The 14524-nt window shown below is 40.7% G+C and overlaps 1 protein-coding gene across 9 annotated transcripts in view; it reads left to right on the top strand.

Moving 5' to 3' along the window:
- TRIM37 (tripartite motif containing 37) overlaps window positions 1-14524 on the top strand; it is a 128095-nt gene that overhangs the window by 56894 nt on the left and 56677 nt on the right. For 8 of the 9 annotated variants that reach the window (XM_033183683.1, XM_033183681.1, XM_033183678.1 and 5 more), the window contains 4 exons: window positions 1075-1189; window positions 3013-3228; window positions 4582-4718; window positions 10425-10507. In XM_033183683.1, the coding sequence (XP_033039574.1) occupies window positions 1075-1189; window positions 3013-3228; window positions 4582-4718; window positions 10425-10507 (551 nt within the window). The remainder of the gene's footprint in view (window positions 1-1074; window positions 1190-3012; window positions 3229-4581; window positions 4719-10424; window positions 10508-14524) is intronic. The other variant, XM_033183685.1, reaches the window with a different exon arrangement.

Raw genomic sequence — 14524 nt, 5'->3', positions numbered from 1 at the left:
AAACTTCTGACCTGTCAAGACTACCCCAACATTAAATAGGACTGTTGTTTTATAGTCAGTGTTTATGTTCTGTCCTTTCTTGCATGAGTATTCTTGACTGAAACTAGATATCTACTCCCAGATAACTGTTAAATGGTCAGTAGGTTCTTACACCAAGGTGTAAAATCCTAGAAAAAAATGGACAGCTAACATTGTGTAGCTGGGTAAAAGGCTGGAAGGAATGAGAGAGAGGTAGATGTCCAAATTAATCTTGTCTTGTGGTTTTTCCATTCTTCAAAAACACCTTCACACATACACTGCAATTTTTTCACTATAAATATAGTTACGTTAGTCTGTGTAACAAAGGTAGAGGTTTGTTTGCTTTAGTATTAGTTTTTTTTTTAAATTAAAACAACTGGATAGATTAAGATTCTGTCATTTATATATTAATATGATTTTATGTAGATGCGGTACTTTTTTCCCCTAATCTAAGCTGAAATAATGCCATAAGGGCAGTTTTGATTGCTATCTTGAAGGGTTCGGGATATAGTTTATTTAGAGCATGTAACTCTTTGGGGGACAGTAAAGCAATCCTGGGTGGTTGACCCAGTAAATGATTTTTTTCTGAGGGGCAGGAAATATGGGAATGTGAGATGAAATAGAGAAATATAAAGAGCAGCATTTAAAACTTTGTATTTTGGTAGGGCCTGATTTAGGGAAGAAAGGGATAAGAGTTACCTTTCTCCTTATAGGAGGGAACTGCGTGGTATATGCTCTCCCCAACTCATGATCATCATTATATTTTAGTTACATTATTATAATATGCCTTAGTAGGTTAGTTTGGGGAGCTTAACTACAATGTACAATGTTATTTCTTTAGAAAGGTAGTTTGAGGACAATTGGATTTTCAGAATCTTGTGTCATAATCTGTGGACTACATCTATAAACAACAAATACTAGCAGCTCTAAGTTTATGTGAATTTTGGCCTTATAATCAAATTAACCAAAATTGCAGAATTCAAAGCTAGACTCACAATATTTTACCATTTGAATTTTTTTTTTTTTTTTTTTTTAATGTGGCATGATTCTTTTAAGGTTTCAGGTACGTTCACCAACTTTCTTTCAAAAATCCCGGGACCAGCATTGGTACATTACTCAGTTGGAAGCTGCACAGACTAGTTATATCCAACAAATAAACAACCTTAAAGAGGTAAGGAAATATATATTTCTGGTTTAGTGTTTCCTATTGTCCTTTTGGCTTGTTATATTTGTAATTAGATTTTATATATTTATTGCTATTTGTAATTTTGTAGTTTATAATTAGAAAAAAAATCTAGTTATCCTGTTCCCCATCCTTACCAGTTCTGCAGTGTCCAGTTTAGTAACCACTAGTCACATATGGCTATGTAAATTTTTATTTTACTTTATTTATTTTTTTATTTTGGAGACAGGGTCACACTCACTCTTGTTGCCAGGCACAGTTTCCACTAACTGCAGCTTCAGCTTCCCAAGCTTGGGTGATCCTCCCACCTTAGCCTCCCAGGTAGCTCTGACTTTGAGCGGGTGTCATGGCTAGTTTTTGTTTTTTTTTTTTTTTTTTTTTTTTTTGAGACGGAGTCTTGCTCTGTCGCCCAGGCTGGAGTGCAGTGGCCGATCTCAGCTCATTGCAAGCTCCGCCCCCTGGGTTTACGCCATTCTCCGGCCTCAGCCTCCCAAGTAGCTGGGACTACAGGCGCCCGCCACCTCGCCCGGCTAGTTTTTTGTATTTTTTAGTAGAGACGGGGTTTCACCGTATTAGCCAGGATGGTCTCGATCTCCTGACCTCGTGATCCGCCCGTCTCAGCCTCCCAAAGTGCTGGGATTACAGGCTTGAGCCACCGCGCCCGGCCGTTTTTGTATTTTTTGTGGAGACAGGGGTTTCTCCGTATTGCCCAAGCTGGTCTTGAACTCCTGGGCTCAAGCATTCTGCCTGCCTTGGCCTCCCAAAGTGCTGAGGTTACAGGTGTGAGCCACTGTGCCTGGTCTGTAAATTTAACTTGATTAAAAATTTAGTTCCTTAGTTGCAGTGGCCACATTTCAAGTGCTTGCATTGGGTACTGCAAATCTAGAGCATTTCCATCATTGCATAAAGTTGTTTTGAACAGTGTGGCTGTAGTTTGAGGTAAGCTCTTTGTGTTTCTGTCGGTGACTTAGTTTCTCTTCCACAAGTTTTCTGGGATTTAGAGGATTCTAGGCTATAGCACAATTAAAAGTTGTCCCATCTTGAACTCTTAACTATTGTTGAATGAGCACTGGAGAAGATTAATTGATGAATGTTTTATTTTACAATGATAAACTAAGCAATGTTTCATTTCCCTTAGGAGCTTAGGATGTGGCGGGAGGTTTGGAGTGCTGAGAATCGTTAATAGGTCAGGGAGGAAAATATGAATAAATACATGCTTTCAGAGATTTTCATGTTAAATGTACAATTTAAAACTGCCTATATTCATTATACTGTTTGCTATTTGTATGTTTAGCTTAGGCTGGATATGAAAGAAGGAGGATGAGCATAAATGGGGCAGTTTATCTTTGTCGTCAATTTTTTTCATAAATGAAAGGCAGTAGGGATTCAGAGAAATGGTTTAAGAAATGGTGCCAAGTGAGGTGGCTCACTCCTGTAATCCCAGCGTGTTGGGAGGCCAAGACCAGAGGATCATTTGAGCCCAGGAGTTCAAAACCAGCCTGAGCAACATAGCAAGATAAATAAAAAATGAAATTAGCTAAACATGGTGGCACATGCCTCCAGTCCCAGCCACTTGAGAGACTGAGGCAGTAGGATCTCTTAAGCTCAGTAGTTCAAGGCTTGCAGTGAGCTGTGATGGCACCACTGCACTTTAGCCTGGGCAACAGAGTGAGAAAGTTCTCAAAAAATAAATAAGGAAAGAAAGAAATGGTTTTAGGAGCATTTGGATGCATTTTTTTTTTTTAGCTAGAAACATCGTTTACTGTGCCAGTGAGCTATGGCTAATATTTGTGCTTTTCTTGTTTTAAAAGAGACTTACTATTGAGCTATCTCGAACTCAGAAGTCAAGAGATTTGTCACCACCAGATAACCATCTTAGCCCCCAAAATGATGATGTTCCGGAGACACGAGCTAAGAAGTCTGCGTGCTCTGACATGCTTCTTGAGGGTGGTCCTACTACAGCTTCTATAAGAGAGGCCAAAGAGGATGAAGAAGATGAGGAGAAGATTCAGAATGAAGATTATCATGTAATAATGAGGCCAGTTTTAGATTTTTGTGTTTGATAAAAGAAACAGTAGAATCATGGCTTTTAACATATTACGTGCTGAAACAGTAGGCTAAAAATATTGTCCATTGATCTCCATTAGTAATGTATATATGCCCTTATCTAAATGTTAGTAAGTCAGAAGTTGTTGAATCAAAGCATTTCACAGTTCTGAAAAAAAAAATACATTCTGTAAAACAAACTGTGATGTACATTTTAAAAACTAAACTACCATAAATTGTGGATTTTAAAAGTGTGTTCTGGCCGGGTGCGGTGGCTCACGCTGTAATCCCAGCATTTTGGGAGGCCAAGGTGGGCGGATCACATGAGGTCAGGAGTTCGAGACCACCCTGGCCAACATGGTGAAACCCTGTCTCTACTAAAAATACAAAAATTAGCTGGGTGTGGTGATGCTTGCCTGTAATCCCAGCTACTTGGGAGGCTGAGGTAGGAGAATCACTTGAACCTGGGAGGCAGAGGTTGCAGTGCGCCAAGATTGTGCAACTGCACTCCAGCCTGGGAGACAGAGCAAGACTCCATCTCAAAGAAAAAGAAAAAAAAAAAAGGTGTTCTATTTTCATTCACTGAAACTAGTACATACCTTGTCGTTACTTATGTAGGTAGAATGATTTAGGATTTAGTCGATAACCAGGCTCTATCCCGGCTAAACAGCAGCCAGAATCCAGAATAAGAATTTAAGAAGTAGTTGATATTTTTACATAAGAAGGGATGCCTAGATAGTTGGGTTTTTTTGTAGTAATTTTTAAGATGAGATACTTCAATTGTAAGTTACGGTGAAGGACCCAGTGGGTCGAGAGAATGCACAGATTAAGTGCTTTGATAAACTAGAGATAATAGGGTTTAGAATGGAGCAGTCAGGTGAAGCAGTTAGTCTTTGATAAACTGAGTTAAAGGAAGGGTGGAGTTTGCTGATAAGGCAGCTGAAAGTTGGGGAAGTTTTTGCTTAATAGTGAGTATTTTTTTTCTGTGCAGATAGGTGACAATGTTAATTAATGACCTTGATAATGGTAAAATTAGGTAGAACTGAGGAGTGATGGTTTGAAATACAGCTCTGTGAGGAAGCTGATGTGGAATATGTGAAGGATTCCAGTCACACTGAGGGCCCAGCTGAAGGCGGCACGCATAAGTTAGTAAAATGATATCAGTGTGGTTGTGTGATTTTTCTCTACAGGGCTCAGCAGCTGAGGCATGGAAGCAGAAAATAGATTTTTGATAACTATATTATTCTTTGGTGCTTGGTTTATGGGGTGGATGGGGTGATCAACTGAGTAGAAACATTTGGAATAGATGTCTTGTTTTCTTGCCATTGATCTAGCACGAGCTTTCAGATGGAGATCTGGATCTGGATCTTGTTTATGAGGATGAAGTAAATCAGCTAGACGGCAGCAGTTCCTCTGCTAGTTCCACAGCAACAAGTAATACAGAAGAAAATGATATTGATGAAGAAACTATGTGAGTGTCCCACTTTACTACTGTAAAGCATTTAAGTGGTAATTAGAAGCATATTAACTAACTCACACTTAAAAGTAGGGACATTCAGCACTTTTTTGAAAGACTGAATCAATAGCCAGTTTTCTCCCTCTAATCTCTGGGCTCTTAGCCAATAATTTTTGTTTTTGTTTTAACTTTTAAATTTGAATTTTGAAATTATTTTATGCCTAAGAAAAGCTCAGAATTCCATATTTCCTTCACACAGATTCATTCACTATTAATATTTTGCTTTATGTTTCTCTGTATATATTTTTTTCTGAAACACTTGAGATTGAATATACTTCTCATTGTCTATTTTCTAAAAATAAGGATATTCTTTTTTTTTTTTTTTTTTTTTTTTTTTGTTTTTTTTTTGTTTTTTTTTTTGAGGCGGAGTCTCGCTCTGTCGCCCGGACTGGAGTGCAGTGGCCGGATCTCAGCTCACTGCAAGCTCCGCCTCCCGGTTTCCGCCATTCTCCTGCCTCAGCCTCCGAGTAGCTGGGACTACAGGCGCCCGCCACCTCGCCCGGCTAGTTTTTGTATTTTTTAGTAGAGACGGGTTTCACCGTATTAGCCAGGATGGTCTCGATCTCCTGACCTCGTGATCCGCCCGTCTCGGCCTCCCAAAGTGCTGGGATTACAGGCTTGAGCCACCGCGCCCGGCCGGATATTCTTACATAACTATAGAATAGTTACCAAGATCTGGAAATTAACATTAATGTAATACTGTAACCTTCTGAAAATTTGCCAGTAATGTCCTTTGTCAGGATCACATTGCATTTAGTTGTTAAATTGATTTAGTTATCTTCAGTCTGGGTTACTTTTTAAAAAATTTGTTTTTCGGCTGGGCGCGGTGGTTCACACCTGTAATCCCAGCACTTTGGGAGACCAAGGCAGGTGGATCACGAGGTCAGGAGATCGAGACCGTCCTGGCTAACACGGTGAAACCCCGTCTCTACTAAAAATACAAAAAGAAATTAGTCGGGCGTAGTGGCGGGTGCCTATAGTCCCAGCTACTCGGGAGGCTGAGGCAGGAGAATGGCATGAACCCAGGAGGCGGAGCTTGCAGTGAGCCAAGATCGCACCACTGCACTCCAGCCTGGGCCACAGAGCAAGACTGTCTCAAAAAAAAAAAAATTGTTTTTCATGACTAATACTTTTTGAGAAATATAGAATGGTTTATTTTGTAGAAAGTCCCTCAATTTGGATTAGTCTGAAGTTTCCTCGTGATTAGATAGAGATTACACAGTTTTGGCAGGGATACTATGGAAATGATAATGTATCCTTTTCACTGCATCATATGGGAGTGGAGCATGATGTCAATATGTCCCATTACTTGTGGTTAATTTTGATCACTTGGTTGAGGTAGCATCCGCCAGATTTCTGCACTCCAAAATTACTACTTTTTCCTTTATAATTAATAAGTATCTTGTGTATGGGACTGTAAATATCGTATTTTTCTTCCTACTTTTTCCTATAGATTTTGACACCCCTTGATGAGTGTTGCTTGAAAAAGGTTATTGTCTTGATTGCCAAGTGGTGTTTTTCTAATTCCATTATTTCTTATTCATTAGTTGCAATTTAAGGGAGAGCTTTCCCTTCTGCCCTATTGATGAACTAATTAATGAATATCATTAATGTGGATAAATTTTTTTTTTTGAGACGGAGTCTTGCTCTGTCACCCAGGCTGGCAGGCAGTGTCACGATCTTGGCTCACTGCAACCTCCACCTCCTGGGTTCAACTGATCCTTCCACCTCAGCCTCCCCAGTAGCAAGGATTACAGGCACGTACCACCACGCCTGGCTATTTTTTTGTATTTTTAGTGGAGATGGGATTTCACCGCGTTGGCCAGGCTGGTCTTGAACTCCTGACTTCAGGTGATCTGCCCACCTCAGCCTCCCAAAGTGCTGCAATTACAGGTGTGAGCCACTGCGCCTGGTGATTTTTGGATTTTTAAACCAAGCTTGCCTTCCTGGGACACATCCCACTTGGTCATAGTGTGTAATTTTTTTTTTTGAGACAGAGTCTCGCACTGTCACCCAGGCTGAAGTGCAATGACATGATCTCGGTTCACTGCAACCTCCGCCTCCCAGGTTCAAGCAATTCTCCTGTCTCAGCCTCCTGAGTAGCTGGGATTATAGGCACCCACCACCACGCCTGGCTAATGTTTTGTATTTTTAGTAGAGACGAGGTTTCACTATGTTGGTCAGGCTGGTCTCAAACACCTGACCTCGTGACCCACTGTCTCGTCCTCCCAAAGTGCTGGAATTACAAGTGTGATCCACCTTGCCTGGCCGTCCTTTTTTTTTTTTAATTTGAGACGGTGTCTCTCTCTGTCACCCAGGCTGGAGTGCAGTGGTGCGATATCCACTCTCTGCAAGCTCTGCCTCCCGATTCACACCATTCTCCTGCCTCAGCCTCCCGAGTAGCTGGGACTACAGGCTCCCACCACCTGGCCTGGCTAAGTTTTTTTTGTATTTTTAATAGAGATGGGGTTTCACCGTGTTAGCCAGGATGGTCTCGATCTCCTGACCTCGTGATCTGCCTGCCTTGGCCTGCCAAAGTGCTGGGATTACAGGTGTGAGCCACCACACCCAGAAATTTTTTTTTTTTTCTAAGAAAATCTTGCTTTGTGGTGTGGCCAGGCTGGAGTACTGTGGCATGATTATAGCTCCCTGTAACCTTGAACTCTGGCCTCAAGTGATCCACCTGCTTCAGCCTTCCTAGTAGCTAGGACTACTGGTGTGCATCATCACGCTTGGCTCACGATTCTTTTTATATGTTGCTGGATTCTGTTTGCTAGTACAGTTGTCCCTCAGTATCCTTGCGGTATTGGTTCTAGGACTCCTCCTTGGATACTAAAATCTTAGGATGCTCAAGTCTCTTATATAAAATGGCAGAGTAGTTGCATATAACCTATACACATCCTTCCCTATACTTTAAATCATTTCTAGATTACTTATAATACCTAATACAATGTAAATGCTATGTTGTTATGCTCTATAGTATACAGAATAATGACAAGGGGAAGAAGTCTGTGCATGGCTTTATTTTGTTTTGTTCTATTTATTTTTTTTGAGATGGAGTTTCGCTCTTCTCGCCCAGGCTGGAGCACAATGGCACAATCTCAGCTCACTGCAGCCTCCACCTCCCGGGTTCAGGCGGTTTTCCTGCCTCAGCCTGCTGAGTAGCTGGGATTATACACACCTGCCACCACGCCTGACTAATTTTTTGTATTTTTAGTAGAGACAGGGTTTTGCCATGTTGGCCAAGCTGGTTTCAAACTCCTGGTCTCAGGTGATCCACCTGCCTCGGCCTCCCAAAGTGCTGGGATTACAGACGTGAGCCCCCGCACCTGGCCAACTTTATTTTTTGAGACAGGGTCTTGCCCTGTCACCCAAGCTGGAGTGCAGTGGTGTTGTGATCACGGCTCACTGCAACCTTGACCTCCTGGGCTCAAGTGATCCTCCCACTTCGGTTTTCCAAGTAGCTAGGACTACAGGTGCGTGCCAACACACCTGACTAATTTTTTAATTTTTTGTAGAGACGGGGTCTCACTATGGCCTTACTATGTTGTTCTAGGCTGGCCCCGAACTCCTAGGCTCAAGCAGTCTCCAGCCTCGGCTTCCCCAGGTGCTGGGATTACAGGCATGAACCACCGTACCAGGCCTTAAAAAATATTTTTGATCCACAGTTGGTTGAATGCGCAGATGCAGAGCCCACAGATATAGAAGGCCAACTGTATTTTGTTGATGCTGTTAATAGTGTTGTATGTTTCTCTGAGTGTTGTATGTGTCTCTGCTTCTCTCCGTAGGCAAAATCTCTGAGCCAAAACTTTGAAGTTACAGTGAGGATAAAAGTATACCTCTCTTACTTTAGAAGCTGAGCTAACAGGATGTTGGGGACAGCAGCCTTAGTTCTTTCCTTTTCAGGCTTGGGACCTCCACCTTATGAATAAGCTGGGGCAGGGATGATCTGGGCCCCAGTATTCTCATCATGCTGCATCCAAGTAGAGCCTCTATTCCACAAGTGGGTCTCAGCAGAAGGGAGTCTCCACATCTTGGCCGTGTGTGCCTGTACTATAGCATCAGCAATAGGTAGCTGGGGGCAGAATGAGAAATGGAGATATCTTGCCACTCCCAGGAATATAGCCCTCCTCTTGGAAGCTTGGGAAGTGAGAGGCCTATGTTCTTCACTGCACCAATCTGGAGGGGAATTTCTGTAACGCCAGGTTAGGAAGCGAAGTGGTCTTGGTTCAAATCCTGCGGATACCCACTTGTGTCTTACCCAGGTTTTATAGATTTTTTTGAGTAGATGTTTCTTCATTTGCTGTATACCCTTGGGACCATTCCAGAGTCGTTAAGTGGTTGTTTTTAAAATAATTGTCACCAGTTTGACTAACAAGCAGATCTACAGAGCTCCTTACATTGTCAAGCTGGATGCTTATCTTGAGATTTCCTTAAATATCCAAGACTATCATTGATTGGTACTGTTTCAAATAGTACTTTGTTGTTTAAAATAAAGTAATAGTGTTTTTTAATATGAGAGACTTTGTATGGCCTAGTCAATACCCTCTTTTCTGAAATTTTATTTTTGGAAAAATAGTATTTAGTCATATACAGTAATTTGGGCCTTTGTTTTTGGATGTTAAAATGTAGTATTTTAAGCCTAATTTATTACCATTAAGCTACCAGTTCTCTGAAGCTGTAATTTCTTCTCACAGTGGTTCTTAGATTTATTAGTGTTTCATTTATTTCTTTTTTTTTTTTTTGCCTGACACAGTTCTTTTTTTTTAATCTTCCTTTCCTGTCCTGTCCTGTCCTGTCCTGTCCTGTCCTGTCCTTCTTGAGACAGAGTCTCGCTCTGTTGCCCAGGCTGGAGTGCGGTAGTGCAATCTTGGCTCACTGCAACCTCCACCTCCCAGGTTCAACTGATTCTCCTGCCTCAGCCTCCTGAGGAGCTGGGATTACAGGCGCCCACCACAACACCCAGCTAATTTTTGTATTTTTAGGAGAGACAGGGTTTTGCCATTTTGGCCAGGCTGGTCTCGAAATCCTGACCTCAGGTGATCCGCCCACCTTAGCCTCCCAAAGTGCTGGGATTTCAGGTGTGAGCCACTGCACCTGGCCTTGATATATATTTTTTTAATTCCTTTTTTTTTCTTAGCTCTGTAAGAAGAACTGGCTGATTTTTTTTTTTCCTTTTTTTTTTGAGATGGAGTCTCGCTCTGTCGCCCAGGCTGGAGTGCAGTGGCGCAATCTTGGCTCACTGCAAGCTCCGCCTCCTGGGTTCACGCCATTCTCCTGATTCAGCCTCCTGAGTAGCTGGGACTACAGGTGTCCGCCACCAAGCCCAGCTAATTTTTAGTATTTTTAGTAGAGACGGGAATTTCACTGTGTTAGCCAGGATGGTCTCGATCTCCTGACCTTGTGATACGCCCGCCTCAGCCTCCCAAAGTGCTGGGATTATAGGCGTGAGCCACCGTACCTGGCCGATATTTTTTGAAGGTTGTTTAAACAATAACATTACCGCTACTTAAATTTGGATAATGACAAAAAATCTTTCTCCTTTTTGTATTTAGAAATATCTTATTTCACAGAAAAATCTGCATATCATAAAATTTGTTGAGGTGTGAAAAACGTTTATTGTATCGCTCTATATGAGTGATGGATTTTGTATACTCTTAGGTCTGGAGAGAATGATGTGGAATATAACAACATGGAATTAGAAGAGGGAGAACTCATGGAAGATGCAGCTGCAGGACCTGCAGGTAATGAGATCACCCACTGCCTCCAAGCCATTCTATTTTCTCCCTGCTCTTCTCTGACTATTATATTTTAAATAGGTGGTAGCCACTGCTTGTACATGGTTCGTGGTGTTGGAAGTGCTATATCTTGTAATATGGATTTTTTAGAGTTTATTACTGAAGATACTTAATAATAATAGCTACCATTTGGAAAATGTTCTTATGTACCAGGCACTGTGAGAAGCACTTTATATACCTTATATTAATAAAATTCTGGTGGTACATTCACTGATGGATAGAGAAATTACAGCAACTTGCCAACTTTTAGCAATTTAGTAAATGAGAGTAATGGAATCCCCAGTTTTGTCTGTATCCCATGCTTATAATTTATACTGTTCTTTCTGATATAAAGTCTTATTTGTATATCTTCCTGGACTATAGAATGATCTCAATGGAATAATTGACTCTTAGACTTACAAAGGATCTTAAAGAGCTCATTTTACGGTTTTTAGTTGCCTGGTCATATAGCTGGTTGTTAGTACAACCAGACTAGAACTCCAGATTGTCCTGGGTTTGTGGACCCAGCATTTTTCTCCCAAACTACACTGCTTCTCCTGGGAGGAACTGACTTATATAATGAGTACTTTTTTGTGTGTTCTCAGATCTATTTAATTAAGTAGTGAATCTTGGCTAGAATAATTAAAAGTTAGCTTTCTACTGTTTCTGTTTTACCCATGTTCTCCTCAGTGTGAACACTGGCATATTCTTGTTTTTTTTTTTTTTTTTTTTGAGACGGGATCTCGCTCTGTTGCCCAGGCTGGAGTACAGTGGTGCGATCTCGGCTCACTGCAAGCTCCGCCTCCCAGGCTCACGGCATTCTCCTGCCTCAGCCTCCGGAGTAGCTAGGACTACACGCACCCGCCACCACGCCCAGAGAACTTTTTGTATTTTTAGTGAAGACGGGGTTTCACCGTGTTAGCCAGGATGGTCTCAATCTCCTGACCTCGTGATCCGCCGGCCTTGGCCTCCCAAAGTGCTGGGATTACAGGCATGAGCCACTGCGCCTGGCCGACACTGGCATAGTCTTAATATGCTTGGATAACTAAAGATTTCTTAAATACTAATCCTCACCATTTCAACTCCAGCCTAAGCCGTATATTCTTTCTGCTCCTGACTTTAATCCTGGGTAATCGTATCCACACCTGTATTTCAGTTACTATCTATATGCTGATTACTCTTCAAGTTCTTTCTTTAGCCTTTGTCTTTTCAGTAATTTCCAAACCCATGTCTTGGTGTGACTCAGCACCTCCCAAACACAAATTACTGTCTTTTCATCTGCCAGCCTGCCTGTCAGCAGTAGCTACCCTGACTGATAGTGCTGCACATTCTTTACTTCTTCCTCTCCCTAAAAGTTTACCTTTAGTGTATTACCAAGATCTGTTGGTTCTGTCTCCTAAATTGTGCGTAAATTCATTTGATACTCCCACTCCTTTGCCATTTCTAGTCTAGGCCTCTGTCTTTCACAACAGCCTTTCACCTGGGTTCTTTGTATTTATTATTGTTCCCCTCTGTTTTTACAGCATGAATCCATTTTTATAGCATGGATTCAGAATAAGGGTGTTTTTTTCTTTCTGATTAATATCTAATCGTGTTACTTCTCTGCCAGGCTTGGTGACTCACACCTGTAATATCAGCACTTTGGGAGGCTGATGTGGGTGCGTCGCTTGAGTCCAGGAGTTTGAGACCAGCCTGGGCAACGTGGTGAAACCCTGTCTCTACAAAAAATACAAAAAAATTAGCCAGATGTGGTGGCAAAATTGCTGCCTGTGGTCCCAGCTATTTGGGAGGCTGAGGTGGGAGGATCACCTGAGCCAGAAAGCGGAGCCTGCAGTAAGCTGAGATAGCACCACTGTACTCCAGCCTAGGCAACAGAATGAGACCCTGTCTCAGAAAAAGAAATAAAAATAATGAAAAATAATATCTGATCATGTTATTTCTCTACTTAAAAACTCTTAAGGATTATATTTATTATAGGATAAAGTCCAAACTTGTTAACATGGCACATAAATTCCTTTATGTCTGGATTCCTGTTTGTTTCCTTAGTCTTACTTCTCTCATTTCTCTGTGTCATTCTTTAGTCAGGAGGAACTTCAAAGAATCACAAGATCTACAAATTTAGAGAGAAAGCTTTAATTCTTATAAAGACTGGCCATCCTGACAAGCTGTAAAGTATAGTCTCTGGGAAAGACTAAAAGCAGGCACTTTGCAGGAGGAAAGGGTAACATAGGAATTGATACTGAATAAGTTGGCCAAGTACGACTAAATGGATTCAACAGGGTATAGGAGGAGCTATGAATATCATGAAGAGGGGAACACATGCATGCATAGTAGACAAACATGCATGTTACATGCATTTCGTGTTTACTTTGAACTGGGGACTGAACATTTAAATGCATTACAATTAGGCCCTGTTGTCAAAAGGTAAAACCAACAACACAAAGGCACTCAATGCTCAACCTCTGTATACGGGCCAGAACCAGTCCATGGTTGGCGACTCTTAACAGGAGAAAGTTGCTGAAATCAGTCTTTTGTCCAATGAAAGCGCTGTAGTTATGGCTTGTAGAACAGGCAGCATCTGGCAGTCAGTAAGCTGCAATTGTTTCAATATTGCTTATCTTGAGGCTAGCGCTTGCTTAGCTTCTAGAAAAAAGAAGAAACCCTGTTTGCAGTTAGAATGTAGTTTATTCTTTAAGTATAGGGAGCATGTGACTTAATCCTTGTCTGGCATAGCATTAGGTCTTACTGACTGACTGACTTTTCAGCTTTGTGTGTTTTCTTTTAGTTAGGTCCATTCTTTCCTCTCTTAAACTGTGTGGTAGGGATATTCTTGTATATAACATTTATATACACTTAGGGTAAAGAAAGTTTACATTTTTGAATTATATATTCATCAAATATTTACTGAGCACTTGAACTGTGTACAGTTTTACTATTTAGAGATACAATTATGAAAATATTGAATAACAAGATATCCCTGTTCTTAATGGAGCCTGTGTTATAATTGTGAATGTTCTTTAGTAATTCAGGCACTGTATTCTAGATGTTGAAGACATAATAATCAACTAGTTTATTTTTATTATATGCTTTGGGAAATTTATATATTTGGCACAAATTTGTTAAATATCATGCCTACCTGGAAAATACAACACTAAGTAATTTATAACCTAAAGGTGAGTGGATTTATGAACAATTAGCTAGAATATGACAGTATGCATACAAAAGAATTCCAAATTATTTAAATACTCCCTCCTCAAGGAGATGAAATATAACTTCTACTCCTTAAATGTAGGCTATGCTTAATTACTTGCTTCTGAAGAGTACAGTTTCAAAAGGGGGAAACAACTTCAAAGTAGAGAAACTTGGCAAACATTACCTACCGGGTGATTAAATTTAGTATTATAAGTGATAGGTCATGTTGATAGCATGTTGATAGTATTTTAAGTGATAAGTTAAACATGTTGATATGTTGAGAATGGTACTTTATATCTGTAGTATCTTCCCTCTCTAAAAACCCACAGACAATCTAATCATGAGGGAAAAAGTCGTACCCTTAACTGAGGAACATTCTACAAAATATTTGACATACTTTTCAGATATAAAGAAAATCTGAGAGACTGTCATAGACCAGAGAGTCTAAAAAGACAGGAGCAACTAAATGTATTTCAATACTCTAGGTGAGACTCTGAACAGAAAAAGAACATTAGGGGAAAACTACTAAAATCTCAATAGGATTTAGTTAATAATATATCAGTATTGGTTCATTAGTTGTCACAAATATACCATAGTAATGAAAGGTATTAACATTGGGGAAATTGGGTCTGGGTTTTACAGAAACTGTCTGTATTTTTACCTTTCCTGTAAACCTCAAACTATACTCAAATAAAAAGCTTTTTTTTTTTCTTTTGAGATGGCGTCTCGCTCCGTAGCCCAGGGTGGAGTGCAGTGGCATGATCTTGGCTCACTGCAAGCTCTGCCTCGTGG

Source organism: Trachypithecus francoisi, unplaced genomic scaffold (assembly GCF_009764315.1).
Source record: "Trachypithecus francoisi isolate TF-2019V2 unplaced genomic scaffold, Tfra_2.0 Lachesis_group20, whole genome shotgun sequence".
Taxonomy (NCBI): Eukaryota; Metazoa; Chordata; class Mammalia; order Primates; family Cercopithecidae; genus Trachypithecus; species Trachypithecus francoisi.
This window is presented reverse-complemented; position numbering and strand designations above follow the sequence as displayed.